At 37.1% G+C, this 17,729-nt stretch overlaps 1 protein-coding gene across 19 annotated transcripts in view; it reads right to left on the reverse strand.

The window, feature by feature from the left end:
- CEP128 (centrosomal protein 128) overlaps positions 1 to 17,729 on the reverse strand; it is a 478,907-nt gene that overhangs the window by 230,417 nt on the left and 230,761 nt on the right. For all 19 annotated transcript variants that reach the window (XM_089322694.1, XM_070065335.2, XM_070065333.2 and 16 more), the window contains one exon: positions 11,496 to 11,688. In XM_089322694.1, coding sequence (XP_089178820.1) covers positions 11,496 to 11,688 — 193 coding nt within the window. The remainder of the gene's footprint in view (positions 1 to 11,495; positions 11,689 to 17,729) is intronic.

The raw sequence follows: 17,729 nt of genomic DNA on the forward strand, positions 1-17,729 counted from the left end.
GTGCTAACAAGGCTACATTCCTTTTTGGGAGACTTTAAGGTAAAGACTTCATTTCCTTTCCTTTTCTAGCTTCTGGGGGCTGCCCACATTCCATGGTTCATGGTACCGACCCTTCCCACCATCTTCAAAGCCAGCATTGGAGCTCAGTCATCTTCACAATGGATCACTTGGTTTCCCTCTTTTCTCTTTCAATTGCCCTGCGAGTGGGCCCACACTGATAATTCAGAAGAATCTCCTCATCTCAAGGGCTTTATTCACAACTACAAAATCCCTTTTTCCATGTAAAATAACATATTAAAATGGTTTCAGATTTCACTGACTTGGGAGGGTGGCACAGGTTGTCATTATTCTGTATATAACACAACAGAAAAGTTGAATACTGTTCATTATAATATATACCAAAGAAGAAATTTTCTATCAGGAATTCATTTCTCTGTCAATAAATACTTAAAATATACAGATTTTTCTTCTACAATTGCTTTAGGTACCTCTTAAATTTAAATGAAACCAAATACAGTAAAGATATGTTTTAAAATGGTGAAACTTACTAATCTAAAACCTCACATCTAATCTATTTTAACACATGGAATTTTGCCCATATTTCTTACCAAGTGTGTTCATGATTCGAGTTCAAATAAAACAGATAGGCTGAACTACTAAACCGCAGAAAAATCACAAAATAGTCTATAAAATGGTGAAATAAGAAAAATCTTTTTTTTTTTTTTGACAGGCAGAGTTAGACAGTGAGAGAGAAAGAGACAGAGAGAAAGGTATTCCTTCTGTTGGTTCACCCCCTAAATGGCTGCTACGGCCGGCGCTGTGCTAATCCAAAGCCAGGAGCCAGGTGCTTCCTCCTTGTTTCCAATGCGGATGCACGGCCCAAGCTCTTGGGCCATCCTCCACTGCATTCCCAGGCCACAGCAGAGAGCTGGACTGGAAGAGGAGCAATCTGGACAGAATCCGGCGCCCCAACTGGGACTATAACCCAGGGTGTCGGCGCCACAGGTGGAGGATTAGCCAAGTAAGCCACAGCACCGGCCAAAATAAGAAAGATTGAAGAATTGACTCACATAATGTATTTAGCACTTCTGAATTTTCCAGAATATTTCCGAGTACACACACACATACCTCAAATATTTCTGAACATGAAAAATTAAGTATCTAAACTCAATTACTGACCTGTTGCCAGCTGAGTATACTATTGGAGGCAATGAAAATATGTCTAAAATTAAGTTTTGAAAATACAAGAGTTATAAACATTAGGCTCATTACATGGATGGGGCAACGGGGGACATCTCAGAGATACTTACATTTAACTAAAGAAAAATAAACCATAACTTTCCACTTCCCATCTACTCACTAACAATATGAATGTTGTTTTCACTTTCAATCGACATTGACACCTGCACATATCTGTATTTCATATCTCCATTTATATCATTAATTTACTTAATTCTGGTCCCAGGAATATTCAACAAATGAGGTTTAATCTCAATCCTTGTTGACCTGGGCTAAATTTCAAATCATAACACAAAACATACAAGAAATAAAATTACTGAAATGAAACACATACTAGCAAAATCATAGACAAATATCAAAACTTTTTTTTAAAATTCTGACTTTACTAGTTTGAATAATTTAAAACAATAGCTATTGCTTCTCAATTGTTTTTCAAAAAACAATTAGGAAGAAAACCTGAAAATAAAAAGGAGCAGCAGGCAGATATCAAACTGAACAATACAGTACTCTATAAGTTTATGCAGTGCTCTCAATTTATCAATTTAAATAATTTTTTATCTAATGATCATCAATAAAATTTTGAACAAACTGTTGAAAACACAAAAATGAAATGCAAATTAATTTTGTATTAACATAAATCCAAATAAATTAAATAACACTTGGAAATCATCCCTTAAATCATTTCACAAAGTATAAACAGTTCAATATAGAATAGGAAAAAAATTGCATCTTCTGGTTTGTGGGCTTAACAAATGACTAGTACTTCTGTTAATTTCCATGATTATATATTATTCTTTCAAAAAGACAAATGTGAAAAATTGTTTGAAATAATTTGGATAATAAGCCATAGATGAGTAAGTGAGTAGGTGGCTAGGAAAACCAATGAATAACCATCATATAAACAAAACATAAATAGCACAATCCCTAGTCTCATCTACATGTTAAGGAAGATGCTGATGATTTGCAATTTTCTCTTTTGTTTCTGTTCCACAAATGAATTCTCAGAAATTCAGATTTTCTCCTTAGCCATCAGCCATCAACTGCATAAATGATACAGTGAAATCAGCTAAAAAGAGTTTCTCAGAACACAGAAGAGTAAAACTAAAGGGAAAAAAATCATTAAAAAGTTAAAATATCATTGGTAGATAGAGATAAGCTAGGGAGACAGGAATCTTTGGAATTACAGACAGCTTTGTAAAAATCAGTGCCTTGAATAGCACAGCCATTTTAAAACATGGAGAGGGAAAAAGCTCAAGTTATCTCTCTTTTATATTGTAAGATATCCTCAGGGACAGGCATGAAACTAAAATAATAAATGGACACAGTATATCAGAATCATCACTAAACTGGCTCTGTGCCTTGCATATCTATCACGTGACAAGTATTATCCTCTGGGGAAAGGTTGCAAAAAGTTATGGTCAGGAAAATATTCTACAATCTCTCCTGAAAACCCCATGATCTCTATCAAAACAGGCCACTCAAAAATCTTACATGGCAAATCCACTGGCTACCTGTCATTTCTTGTCTCCTTTTCTCCAAAATGTTCATCCTCTTTTTGAGCTTAGAGAAGAGAAAGATTGGTTAGATCCAATCACATACGATGAGAAGCAAAAAGTCAAAATAAAGGAAATCATTACACAAATTACTGTGATTAGTGTGTCTGCCAGGAACAGTAATTTATTTGAAGGGTTCAAACACTCACGGAGAAAGAAATCCCTAACTTGCCTTTTTGTTTTCCAAGATTCATTTCTCTAATTTCATTCTTCACCCCATTCACACTATCTTTGGGGATCATGTTATACCAATTAAACTTTGTTTCAGCCATTCAATCTTGGCCATTCCTGGCTCTTTCTACTCAATATTTATAATCATGCTCAAGCTTTCTATAATCCTTCATGTAAAAAATACTCAAAAGGTTTTATATCCATTCTACCAGTAAGAACTGAGACTATTATAAACCCCCACAGAGTGTGAATATTCTTTATTTGCATTTCTAATATTTAGGAATTTAGAAATTTTCTCATGTTAGACTATAGAAGTAACTGAGACTTTACTAAAAACTGGGACTAGAATTACTATTAACAATGTTATAGTGTCCCTAAATGAATCTAGGAGTGCAAAGAGAATATTTTGATGGAATGAATAAAAACATAAATCATTTAAATACTGCTACTGTAAAATACAATACATAACTGAAATACCAGGAAAGACAAATACTGTTACCTAATCCCACAGAATCAAAAACAAATGTAAACTACTCCAAGTAAATTACTTAATCAACTTCTGCCAAATATTTGCTGATTTACCTTTCATTTTTCTGGCAGAGTTTAATAAGTACCCAAGTAAACTTCAAGAAAGAAAGATACTTGTTGTCAATGGCCAGATATAATCTCTGTCTTCCTAAATCTAAAATTTGGGAGACTTATACTTCCTTTTGAAATTGTGATTTTCATCCGTGAAAAATTAGTATCACTGCTCCTATATTAATGTCCTTTCATATATTCGCTCATTTACTTAAAAAATATCAACATTGCTTCTGGATACCATGTTCTCTTTAGACACCAGAAATATAGCATTGAACAAGACATTTGAGAATAAATGCCTTCCTGGAACATCTATTCTAATGTATACATACAAGTAAATACAGTTCTCACTTGTTTATCTACTAAAAATTCATGGAGAAAGAAATAAGATGCTTCTGAGCCAGGTCAGGTGTCTGAATGCTTGCCACACCCACAGCCATTGTTATTATAAAAAAGTTAAAATGTTAACTTGAAGAAAAAAAAAAACTGAGAGGCTGGGAGATGAGGCATATTTCCTCTAATGTCTACATCTTGGCTTAGACACAGATGTAAACCAAAAAAAAAAAAAAAAAAAAAAAAAAAAAAAAAAAAAAACCAAGAAATTATTCCTCTGCCGCAGAGATAATACTTTCTAAAGTGGCTGGAAAACTGTTTCTCTTCTACCATATTCTATTAGCACTTTTTTCCTTTTACAGTTGTTCAAGATATAGAACTGCCTAACAAAGCTTGACAAGGGCTTCTTTCTTTTTTTTTTTTTTTTTTTTTTTTTTTTTTTGACAGGCAGAGTGGACAGAGAGAGACAGACAGAGAGAAAGGTCTTCTTTGCCATTGGTTCACCCTCCAATGGCCACTGCAGCCAGATCGCTGCAGCCGGCACACCGCACTGATCCAAAGCCAGGAGCCAGGTGCTTCTCCTGGTCTCCCATGCAGGTGCAGGACCCAAGGACTTGGGCCATTCTCCACTGCCTTCCCGGGCCACAGCAGAGAGCTGGACTGGAAGAGGGGCAACCAAGACAGAATCCGGTGCCCCGACCGGGACTAGAACCCGGGGTGCCAGCGCCTCAGGCGGAGGATTAGCCTATTGAGCCTCAGCGCCGGCCTTATTTCTATCTTTAGCTAGACATTCCCAGTAAATATATGAGATAGATTGATATAGGAAGCCTGGATAATGTGCAAATTGATAAGAATCATTTTTTTTAAAGATTTATTTTAATTACTTGAAAGGCAGAGTTACAGAGCGGGGAGGGGGGCTGAGGGGTGGACAGAGAGAGAGAAAGAGATATTCCATCCACTGGGTCATTCCCCAAACGGCCAGGGCCAGGCCAAGCAGAAGCCAGGAATCAGGAGCTTCCTCCAGGTCTCCTGCATGGGTGCAGGGGCCCAAACACTTTGGCCATCCTCCACTGCTTTCCCAGGCATGTTAGCAGAGACCTGGATCAGAAGGGAAGCAGCTGAAATTCAAACCAGTGCCCATATGGCATACCGGTGTCACAGGTGGCAGCTTTACCCATTATGCCACAATGCCGGCCAGGAATCACTGTTTTTATATGTTATACTCACAGTATTAGAACAATGGGGAACTGGTGATGATTTCACTTAATCTAACAAAGCTTAATGAACGTGTTTAACACCCACTACAAAGTGGAAATTGACTGAAATAATTACATTTCATCCTTAGGAAGCAGTCATTTCACCTAGAGGTTAAGATGCTTGCAACCAATATCAGATCTGGGTGAGATGTGAAACTGGGCATCCTGATGCCAGCTTACTAATGTGAACCTGAGAGAGAACCGAGATGACTCAAGAAATTGGTCCTACTTCCTAGTCCTTTCCTCTTAGCTCAGCCTCAGGCCACCAGTAGATGAGAATTCTGTTTCTCTCTTGAGCTCTCACTCTCTTCTCTCTCTCTCTACCTCTCAAATAAATCTAAATTTTTTTTTAATTTATCCTTAAGGTGAAGGAATTTCAGAGGCAATGTCAATTTCTAATTACTCCAAAAAAATATTACCTTCATTAAGCAGCCAAAACCACACAGCACCTTGGAAGCAAGACTGCTCCCTTATTAAAAAAAGTTTACAACTTCGATTTAAGGAAAAATAAATCGGTAATATTGCCTTCTATATTTGTTCTTAATCATTATCATTTCATACATTAAAAATTCAACTTATACTATAAAGATGCACTTCTTTCTTAAGACCTTTGAAAAAACAAATCCTTGCAAGTTACACATAAATTTTAGTTTTCAGTAAAATTTGGAGTTTGCAAATATTCTTTTAAAAAAGATTTATTTATTTATTTATTTGAAAAGCAGAGTTTGGGACTGGCACTGTGGCACAGTGAGTAAAAGCCCTAGTCTGAAGTGCCGGCATCCCATATGGGTGCCGGTTCTAGTCCCGGCTGCTCCTCTTCCCACCAGCTCTCTGCTATGGCCTGGGAAAGCAGTAGAAGATGGCCCAAGTCCTTGGGCCCTTGTGTCCATGTGGGAGACCCGGAAGAAGCTCCTGGCTCCTGGCTTCGGTTGCGACCAACTGGGGAGTGAACCAGCAGATGGAAGACCTCCCTCTCTCTATCTCTACCTCTCTCTGTAACTCTTTCAAATAAATAAATAAATCTTTAAAAAAAATTAGCAGACGTACAGAGAAGCAGAGGCAGAGGCAGAGAGAGAGGCCTTCAATCTGCTGGTTCACTCCCCAGATGGCCACAATGGCCAGAGCTGGGCTGATCCAAAGCCAGGAGCTTCTTCTGGGTCTCTCATGCAGGTGCAAGGCCAAGGACTTGGGCCATCTTCTACTGCTTTCCCAGGCCACAGCAGAGAGCTGGATCAGAAGTGGAGCAGCCGGGATTCAAACCTGTGCTGGTATGGGATGCCGGCATTACAGGTAGCAGCTTCCACTATGCCACAGCACTGGCCCCAGCAAATATTCTTTCATCATACTAACTCCTTCCAGCTGTGGCTTACATCTCTGTATTCCTATCTTTGTTGTCACTCATAACAATGAAGAATTTTTCAGCCAATAATTACTGAACTTCTGAGAGGTCCATGACATTAAAGCCTAAATAGATTTCTTCTACTGTGAAATACTCTAGACCAAACCACAGGCCCAGAATAGCCCAGCAATCAGAAGTCAACTGAGACAGAAAATCTAGCAGCACTCACTGATAAAACTCTATGTCTTGGGCCTCAGTTAACCTGGCACACACACATCATTTAATATAACACTAAATCAGACACTAAGACATTAGTTTTGAGAAGCCCTGAAGTCCAGTTTCTTTCATCTTGTACGTTCACAGATAGGCTAACCTAATAAATATGTTTCTAAGATGGTGAAGGGAATCAAATTAATCTCCATAATTTGATACTTTAGAAATATCTGAACAATGATAAGTTGGGTTATGCTTCATGTCCTCTACAGGCACAGGAGTAAGCAAATGTCTTAAGTACGCGGGGAGACATGATTCTGCAGATAACTCATTCAGACAATCTCTCTTCTTTATGGAAATACTGAGTCATTCCTCAAGTTCCAAATCAGGTAATGTGCCCTACAGAAAAAGTTCCTATATGGACCTCAAAAGAAGTAATCAATACTCCTCTTTTACCAAGTACATGCTGCTTACATTTCTAATACCATTTACTTCATCTGGCACATGACATGTTTAGAAGTCTCCAGAAAAACAGTAACAGTCACATGGTAGCCTCATCATTTCTGAATCAAACAGAAAGCAACTAAAACAACATCATGCACACATAAAGAAAGCCATTAGTACATGAGTTCTCTTTTATAGAAGTTTGAGCCTTAATGGGACTTTTTTTCACAGCTTTCTTTGACTCCCACCAAATGAGTCCCTGCTTCCTGACTTTGCATCTTTCCCAATGTCAAAACCATTACGACTTCCAAGTCTCAGGAGCGTCCTCCCCAACTCATCTACACTATTTAGACTTGTACTCAGTCTTCCGTACTATCGTTCACATGTGTTGCTTGTCTTTCAATTCCACTACCAATGTCCTTTTCCTCTTAACAGAGACAATTATAATAGATCCATAACTAGAATCATTTCAAAAATCAATAAAAAGATATAATTTCAAAACACATGAAACAAAAACAGGTGAATACAAAGTGATAACTGGACATTTTAACAATCTTCTCTCAGCTACTGACAGATTGAAACTAAAAAATCATAAGAGATAGAATTATGAAACAATTTGCCAGGTGGCATTTATAGAACTTTTCATAATAAATGCAGTTTACAGTTTATTTTTTAAGTATACATGGGAAATTCACCAAGACAGATCAAAGTTGGAGCTATAAAAATAAATTTCAATAAAGTTTAAGGAATGAAAAACATAAAAAATACATTCTATAAGAGTATTAAGAAAACAAAAATAATAAAATATCTAAAAAACTTTCAACGTACTAGTATATGAAAATCAGACCACTTACATTTCAAATACCCATAAGTCAAAGAATAAATCAAAGGGAAATATTTTTCTACTTTAAATAAAATGACTATGAAAACACAACATACCAAAATTTGTGAAATTCATTTAAACTATTTGTTAAGATGGAAATTTATAACTTTAAATGCCTATATTAGAAATGAAAGGTATTAAAATAAAGACTCTGACTTAAGGAAAAGAGGATATTCTATGAAGTACAAAAAATAAGAACAAATAAAACCTAAAAAGGCAATCAATAGAAAAAAATAAAAATAAAAAAGTATTTCTTGAAAATATTAATAAAATCACTTAAACCCACAGTAATATTTATCAAAAACAAAAAGGAAAAAAGCAAATTACCAACAACAGGAATATAAAAAAAGCTATCCTTTTTGTAAGCATCTCTCTTTGTTAAGTACTTTCTAGTCAAAGGACCAAACTGTCTTTATTTGCAGATTATGTGTCTGTGCACTAGAAAAACAGTAAGTGCTAAAGAATCATCAACAACAAAAAGCTACTAGAACTAATTAACTTAGTATGGTTGCAAAATGCAATGTTAAAATTTTAAAAGATCAATTGTTTTTCTACATATTAGATATGAACTCTGGAATCTGAAATTATAAAATATCAGTTATTACAACATCATAAAGAAAATCACAGAAACTTAGAAATACATCTAAATATGATGTGTAAGACTTCTTCGCTGAATACAACAAAAGATTTATGAGAAAATTTAAAGATGACCTAAATAAAAGGACAAAAAGCTTCATATTCATTGGCTGAAAAACCAAATATCAATATATCCACTTTCTTTAAATTAATCTATACATTCAACACAATCCTATCAAAACACCAGTAGGTTCTTAGAGAAAGTTGACAAGCTGACTCTAAGATGTGAAAGGAATAAAAAAAAATGCTCTAGGGATACAAAGTTTGAAAAAAATCAGCATTAAATTAAAAAGTAGAAGTAAAAGCAATCACAGTGAGAGATAATGGACAACTTCATAGGCTTATTTATGAAACTTTGAAAACTTGACTATAATTATTTAAAATTTCACTCTTTTAGATTTATCCCCATTGACAGTTTTATACACTGCCACATTAATCTTTACACTAGGGCACTACAAAAAGTTTGTGCAAAATGGAACTAAAAGATTTGCTCATTTCAGTTCAAAAAATTTTTGAAAACCATGCATACTAGAGGTCTCCAAATTGTTCATGGAAAATGCACATTATGAAAAATCAATGTATGGATTTCCAAATTTTTTGTGTTATAAACTTCTGTGAATTCCAGTTTTCCGTTAGCTTTATGAATTTCTTTCTTACAGTGAAATGATTTGCAGGGGGGAATATTAATATTTACTAAAAATAAAAATAAATTGTAACTTCTTAATTAGGGAATAGTCCATAACCTGTAGGGAGAGCATTAAACTTTTATGTAGAAATCCTGGGAACTGGCATTGTAGGTAGCAGTTAAGCTGTCACCTGTGATGCCAGCATCCCATATGGGCGCCAGTTTGTATCTCAGCTACTCCACTTTCTGATCCGAACTCCCTGATGATGCATCTGGGAAAGCAGCAGAAGACAGCCCAAGTACTTGGGTCCCTGCCACCAACATGGGAGACCAGAATAAGCTTCTGGCTTCAGCCTGGCCCACAACTGGGGAGTAAACCAGCAGATGGAAGACTTCTCTGTCTCTCCCTCTCTCTCTGTAACTCTACATATTCAAATACATAAATAAATCTTTGTATATACATTCTCTAATTAGATGTTATTGGACTGTAATAAAAAATGCAAGATGGAGCACTGTGGTATAGCGGGTAAAGCCACCACTTACAGCACCAGCATCCCATATGAGCACCAGTTTGAGTCCCAGATGCTCCACTTCTGATTCAGCTCTCTGTGATGGCCTGGGAAAGCAGTGAAAGATGGCCCAGGTCCTTGGGCCCCTACACCTGCCTGGGAGATCCAGAAGAAGCTCCTGGCTCCTGGTTTCAGATCAGCCTAGCTCCAGCCTTGCACCAGTGTATAGAAGATATCTCTCTCTCTCTTTCTCTCTCTTCTTCTTTCCCTCCTCTCCCTCTCTCCCTCTCTCCCTCTCTTCCTCCCTCCCTCTGCCTCTCTGTAACTCTGCTTTAATAAAGCACAGTTTTAAATAAATCTTTAAAAAAATGCAAGAGCATCCTCTGACATTTATTGCTGATGCAGTTTACATGTTTTCATTGTACTACAGCAAGTTCTCAATGTGCAATCTGAGAACAGTCCATGACCCCTTAATAATAATTACACTAAAATAGAGCTTGTCTTTCTAACATGCAATTTCTCATGAACGTAAAATAGACTCTTTCCAAAGATTCCAAGACATATAATATACAATACATTAAATAGAGAAGCAAAAATGAAAATACAGCTTGTTTCCTTTCATGCTAGCAATTAAAAAGATCTGAAGAAATGAAAAACAATAGCACTTTTATATTTTTTATATTCTTATGTTAACATGTAATGGGTTTATATTATTGTTTAAATGAATATATAATAAAACTGCATATAACCACATTAATAAAAGCTCTTTGGGTCCTTAAATGGTCTTGATACCAATGAAGTTTGAGAATCACTGCAGTTCAGTAATAAACAATTACTAAATGGCAGACTTGCAAAATAATCCTGATGAAAAACAAAAAACTTATTTTCAAAAGCATTATTTTATATTAATACTTAGATTTTCACAGTGGATTTTCTAAAATTTTCTTAGGTTCTTAATAAAGATCCTCTGTGGTTCTTCAATTAATAAAGCACACCAACAAAACAATGGCTATGGCCAACAAAACGTAACAATGCCCATGACTCCAATACGTAACTGCTGCTTTTCTTCTTACCACATGATGTATCACTTGTGTAACAGAACAAAAAAGTGGTTTTCCAAGTCGTTCATCCAACTTTTCAAAACAGATAATACCTACATATAAAACCCTACCACCTGCTCTCTCAAACTCTTTCCCTTACTCTACTACTTTCAGCATTTTATTTACAACCTTCTAATATATTATACAGTTAACCAATCTATTAGAATCGTCATCTCACCCACTATAACACAAGCTAAATCAGTATTTTATTTCTGCTTTATTCACTGATGTATCCTTAGCACTTAGAAGAGCAATAAATGCAAAATAGGCAAAAAAATAAATACTTGTTGAATGAAATAATGGATATTTCACAGGAGTGAAATGTAAGCTCTGGCACTTTACCAGCAGAGAACAAGCACCTCTTACCAAATTAACATCTGCAAACAGCCAGGGCTGTGTACACAGGAGGGAAGCTGGGACTGAAAGAAAAACTCAGGGCTGAAGAGTTTTCTCTTCTAGATCCAGAAATGAAGAAAAGGAAACAAAAAAAACACGGAAAGGAGATCGATTTCAAAGAAGTCCAACCTGGAGGTGGAGGTTTTTTTTTTTTTTTTCCCTTAATTCTAGGCTTCCATGAACATAAACAAACAAACAAAAAAAGGAGGTAGCACACACCTCTCTTCTCCTGATGGATTTCTTCCAGCAGCTGCTCCTGCCTTTCTATCTGTTCAAAGAGGCACTGGAGCTCAGATTCCTTATTGGCAGTCAGGTCCCTGAGTTGTTGTCTGCAGAGCATCAGCTGGTGTCGCAGATTTTTCTCTCTGTTTTCTCTTTCTTTCAGTTCCTCACAGAGCCACTGAAGTTTAGTCTAAAAATGACATGTAGATCTAATTTTTAAAAATCCAACAGCATTTCAAAACATGAGGAAAAATTACCATATTAAATCTGAACGCATAAAGGCGTAATAACTTGAACACAGGCAATAATGACCAAATTCCAGCAATTTTTAAAATATTCATTTTAATTCACATAATGGTTTATATAAGCCAAAAGTCTGTTTGGAAATTAAGCCACACTATTCAGATATTTTTATAAAATATTTGCTATATTCTATTATCTTTAGAAAGAAAATACCACAGAAGAGTTTGACTCATTATATCCCTAAACATAATGTAATTAGTCTCCTGATTTGATATACAAGGCAGTCTAGTACAACTGTTTGAAAATAAGAAACATTCCAGTATAGAATGACAATGACAGACATATTAGAAAGGGGAATTTTAATTCAAAGAACAAAACAATGAAATAAAATCCCTACTTTTGACATATAAAAAGACACATCCCCATGGATCCAGCTAATCATGGTAGGAGAGATACTACATAGGCTAGGGAAAATAAATAATACTTGCTTGCAATCCAGGCAACTCCTTTTCATAGACTCCAAGCTCTCCTATCTTTAATATTTAGATATTTAAAGCAGGAATGTGGGTCCTAGGCTGTGGCATAGCAGGTAAAGCCACCACCAGCAGTGCTGGCATCCCATATGGGCACTGGTTCTAGTCCCAGATGCTCCATTTTCAATCCACCTATTTGCTATGGCCTGGGAAAGCAGTAGAAGATGACCCAAGTGTTTGGGACTCTATACCCCGTGGAAGACAGGAAGAAGTTCCTGGCTCCTGGATTCGGATTGGCACAGCTCTGACCATTGTGGCCATTTGTGGAGTGAACCACCGGATGGAAGACCTCTCTCTTTCTGCCTCCCTGTGTAACTCTTTCAAATAAAACAAATGAATCTTTTAAAAAATGAAAAAATAAAGCAGCAATGGTAAAAATATTTTTATGTCCAATACAAAATGATTTCAGTCAATTCTCAGTGTCTTGCCATGTAAGGCTAAAATCCCTAGTTGATGTGGAACAATCTGTACAGTCCTTACAGAAGTAAGCAGTAAAACAAGGAAACAATAGATGAGAAAAATCAGGCTAAGTTAAGGGACACATCATAAGCAAGAAAGCTGTTGTCCTCCAGAAGTCCAGGATGTGCTCAGGACAAGCCACAATGAGTCAAATAGCTCAGCCTGTGATGAAATGGGACTGGGCTAAGGCCCCCAGACTAGGGGCTCCCCACATGCATCAGCGTTTGAACATCCCCAGTACTGAAGCAGAGGCATCGACCCTTGGGCCAAAGGACTATCCAGCAAACAATGTCTCTGTGATGCCGAACTAAAATAATCACTAGTCAAATTCTGGGAAAAATTACATAATAATTTTGGAAGATAAATACATTATGTGAATGTATTGACCTAAGAAAATTCATGCTACTATAGGCAAAACCTAAATCATTAGTATAAACTCTAACTGAAAGAAAGGGGGTCATCACAAAGCAGGTCCTCTTCTAGAATGCTGGTCTGAGGAATCCTGCAGAACTGGACTTCAATGAAATACTCATAAATGCTGAAAACAATTTTCTTAAGAGGCAGCATTGTGGCACAACAGGTTAAGCAAATGCCTGCAAAATCAGCATCCCACAAGTGACAACTGGTTGACATTCTGGCTGTTCCACTTTTTTTTTTTTTTTTTTTTTTTTGATTTACTTATTTATTTGAAAGGCAGAGTTACAGAGAGGCAGAGGCAGAGAGAGAGAAATGCCTTCCATCCGCTGGTTTACGCCTCAAATGGCTGCAACTCGGCTGATCTGAAGCCAGGTGCCTGGAGCTTCTTCCAGGTCTCCCATGTGGGTGCAGGGACCCAAGCTCTTGGGTCATCTTCTACTGCTTTCCTAGGCCATAGCAGAGAGCTGGATCAGAAGTGGAGCAGCCAGACTCAAACCAGCACCCACATGGGATGCTGGCACTGCATGTGCCAACATTTGCCTGCTAAGCTACCCTCTTGGCCCCTGCTCCAGTTCTGTTCCAACTCACTGTTGACATGCTGGAGAGGGCAGATGTCCCAAGTTCTTGGGCCTCTGCCACCACATAGGAGATGAGAATAGAGTTCAAGTTTCCTGGCTTTGGCTGGCTAGCCTTGACCATTGTGAGCATTTGGGAAGTGAACCAAAGGATGGAAAAATCTCTCTCTCTCTCTCTCTCTCTCTCCCCATTCTGCATTTCAAATAAATAAAGTGAACCTTTAAAAATTTTTGTTAAATAGACTTACCTTTTGGGTAATTTTTACTCATTTATTTGTGCATTTATTTTGAAAGAGAGAAAGACAGAGATCTCCCATCTGCTAGTTTACTCTCCAAATGTCTCCCACAGAAAGGGAAGCAGGGACTCACATCCAGGAACTTTGATACAGAAAGCAGGTGTTCTAAGCAGCAGTCTAACTAATAGCCCAAACTCCTGCTCTGAAAATTATTTAAAAAAAATCAAAGTCTCAAGAAATTAAAAATATTTATTCAGGAAATTCTATTAAATTATGATAGAACTTGCAACGGTGAGTGCCACTTGAGAAAAGACTCTCTCCCTCCCAGATTCATAGTGACAAAGCTCTAGTCCTTATCGCAGAAGGATGTTACCAAGAAAATAGGAATTCCTCTTCCCTTAGTTCACAGGCAAGGTACATGGGATCGCATTGAAAGGGCAGGTGACCAGGATTTTTCATCTACTTAGCACTGGTTTGTGCAGGCTACATTCCTGGCAAATGTTGCCAGCTGTGTAAAATCTCTGCTTCCAATTCCACAGTGATGAAGTAGTCTAACTCAGGCTCAGTAAGATGAGATACTGGGCCTCAAGAGATATTTCCCCAGATTACTTCTAATTAGATGGTGGTTGTAAACATGACTCTTGAATACAGATTTTTACAAACCCTCCAAAAAATCCAGCTACATATAGAAAAGGTTTTCTTCTCAAAATAAACTGATAAAATAAACCAGCACTGTGGTGTAGCAGGTAAAGCCACTGCCTGCATTGTTGGCATCCCATACGGGCGCCGGTTCGAGACCCGGCTGCTCCACTTCCAATCCCGCTCTCTGTTATGGCATGGGATAGCAATGGAAGATGGCCCAAGTGCTTGGGCCCCTGCACCCACGTGGGAGACCCAGAAGAGGCTCCTGGCTTCGGATTGGTGGAGCTCCAGCCGTTGCAGCCATCTGGGGAGTGAACCAGCAGGTGGAAGACCTCTCTCTCTCTCTCTCTCTCTCTCTCCTCCTCCTCTCTCTCTCTGCCTCTCCTCTCTCTGTGTAACTCTGACTTTCAAGCAAAATAAAAATAAATCTTTAAAAAAAATAAACTGATACCTATTACTGGAATGCAAGGTTGGTTACAGTCTAAAGATCATTAATATAATTTAACATTTTAATAGAATTAAGGCCAAAAGTTACAGGATTATATCAAAAGATATAGAAACAGCATGATGAAATTCAATATTCTTTCATGACTGAAATTCAAAGAAATAGTAATAGAAAAGAACTTCCCCAAACTGAAAAATGACATCTATAGGAAACCTACTGCTATTATTATACTCAATGGCAAAAGAGTGAATGCTTTCCTCCCAAGGTTGGAAATAAGAAAAGGGTGTCAGCTCTTAGCATCTCTATACATCACTGTGTTAGAAAGTTCAGACTGAGCAATTATATAAGAAAACAAAACATATAATAAAATATCTGTATTTTTAAAAAAGAAGCAAACATTTCTTTATTTGCAGATAGCATGCCTTTGTATAAGATAATCCAAATGATTCCATTTAAAAAATCTATTAGATCTAATAAAAGAATTCAACAGGTTGCATATATAAAATCTCTTAAAATTATATTTTTATACACTTGGAATGAGCAGTCAAAAAATAATAAAACTAAGGCAATTAAATTGCACTAGCAACTAAAGAAAAAAACAGCAGCATTTTAAAAAAAAAAAAAAACTTATAAAACCTATCCACTGAAAACTAGAAGACAATGTTGAAAAAAATTAAAAATACTGAGTGAAAAGTCATTCCATGTACATAAATCAGAAAATTTAATACTATTCATGTAGCAACTACCCAAAACTGATTTATAGATTCAATATAATTCTTAGCATAATCCCAGCTGGCTTCTTTTGAAAAATGAACAATTAATCCTAACTTTCATATGGATCTTCAAGGGACACAGAATAGATAATAAAAGCTTCTGGGAAGAGTGAAGTTGAATCCCTACTTCATACCATAAATAAAATTAAGCCCAAATGGGATCAAGATCTAAATGTAAGAGTTGAAAATGTAAGACTTCTAGAAAAAAACATATGTATAGGTCTTTGTGATTTTGGTTTGGAAATGATTTCTTATATGTATCAAGGCACAAACCACCAAAGTAAAAAGTTGACAAATAGGAATTAATCAAAATTAAAAGTGTTGGGCCTCAAAGATAACTATCACCAAAAAGAAAAGACAGCTTGCTAAATGGCAGAAGATACTTGCAAGTCATGTTTCTGATGATGGCCTTGCATCTAGGATACGCTAAGAATTAAATAATACAGGGGCCGGCACTGTGGCATAGCAGCTAAAGCTCTGGCCGTTGCGGCCAATTGGGGAGTGAACCAGAGGATGGAAGATTTCTCTTTTTCTCTCTCTCTTCCTCTCTCTCTGTCTCTCTCTTTGCATCTCCTTCTCACTCTGTGTAACTCTGACTTATAAATAAATGCATCTTTAAAAAAAGAATTAAATAATAGAAAGATAAATGATGGAACTGTGAAAACTCACGAGAGATCTAAGGAGACACTTCTCCAAACAAATGGCTGATAAACACATGAAAATGTGCTCAACATCCTCAGCCATCTGGATTATGCAAATCAAAATGCCACAACGAGATTCCACTGCACAACTAGCAAGGTAGCTATACTCAGCAAGACAGTTATAACTGTTGTTTTGGAGGTGGGAAACCTGGAACTCTGACACACTGATAGGGGGAATGTTCAATGGTGCAGCTGCCGTGAAGACAACCCTCATGTTTACTGCTGCTCAATTCACACTAAGATATAGAATCAATCCAGATGTCCATCAACCGATGACAGGTTAAAGCAAACATACCATGGAATACTACTCAGACATAAAAAAGTATGAAATCCTGTCTTTGGCAACAAAATGGATGCAAGAGGAAACCATTATACTTAGTGAAATAAGCCTGTCTCAAAAAGACAAATATTTGTTTTCTCTGATACAGAGTGGTTAATAAGGAATAAAAAAAAAAAAAAGAGAGAGAGATGAAATGGATATTTTGTGATATGACTGTCATTTTTAGCCCTTGTTTATACTCCTGGGGAACTGTGGTCTTTCTACTTTTTACATGTTGAATATTGTGGTTAGTGGTGAGTTAATCCTCGGAATACAGAGTGGATTAAAATTATGTTTTTGTAAAAACTGATGAAAGGAAGAGAGGCGAAGGGAGGGAGGAGGACTAGGGGGGAGGCAGAGAGGGAGAGAAGTGTGGCTGTTTTCTTGGAAACACACCTATGGAATGCATGAAATCTGTTCTCTTAATTAAAAAAAAATTAAAGAAAAGAAAAACAATCCAGTAGACCTTCAAAGGGATAAAATAAAGTTACCATATAACTGAACAATTCCACTCCTAGGTATTTACCTAAAGAAATGACAATGTGTCCATGTGAAAAAGGCATGAAGGAATGATCACGGCAGCGTAATTCATGGGAGCCAAAGATGGAAACAACTAGGGCAGGTGCTGTGGCACAGCAGATAAAGCCGCCTTCCACAACGTTAGCAATCGCATATGGGTGCTGTTTGTGTCCCAGCTGCTCCAGTTCTGATCCAGCTTCCTGCTAACGGCCTAGTAAAAGCAGCAGAATATGACCCAAGTGCTTGGCCCCTGCCACACATGTGGTAGATCTGGATGAAACTCCTGGCTTTGGCCTGGACCAGCCCTGGTTGTTGCAGCCATCTGGAGAGTAAAACAGTGAATGAAAGAACTCTGTCTGTCTCTCTGTC

Source organism: Oryctolagus cuniculus, chromosome 20 (assembly GCF_051225735.1).
Source record: "Oryctolagus cuniculus isolate XC-2025 breed Fujian yellow rabbit chromosome 20, ASM5122573v1, whole genome shotgun sequence".
Lineage (NCBI taxonomy): Eukaryota > Metazoa > Chordata > Mammalia > Lagomorpha > Leporidae > Oryctolagus > Oryctolagus cuniculus.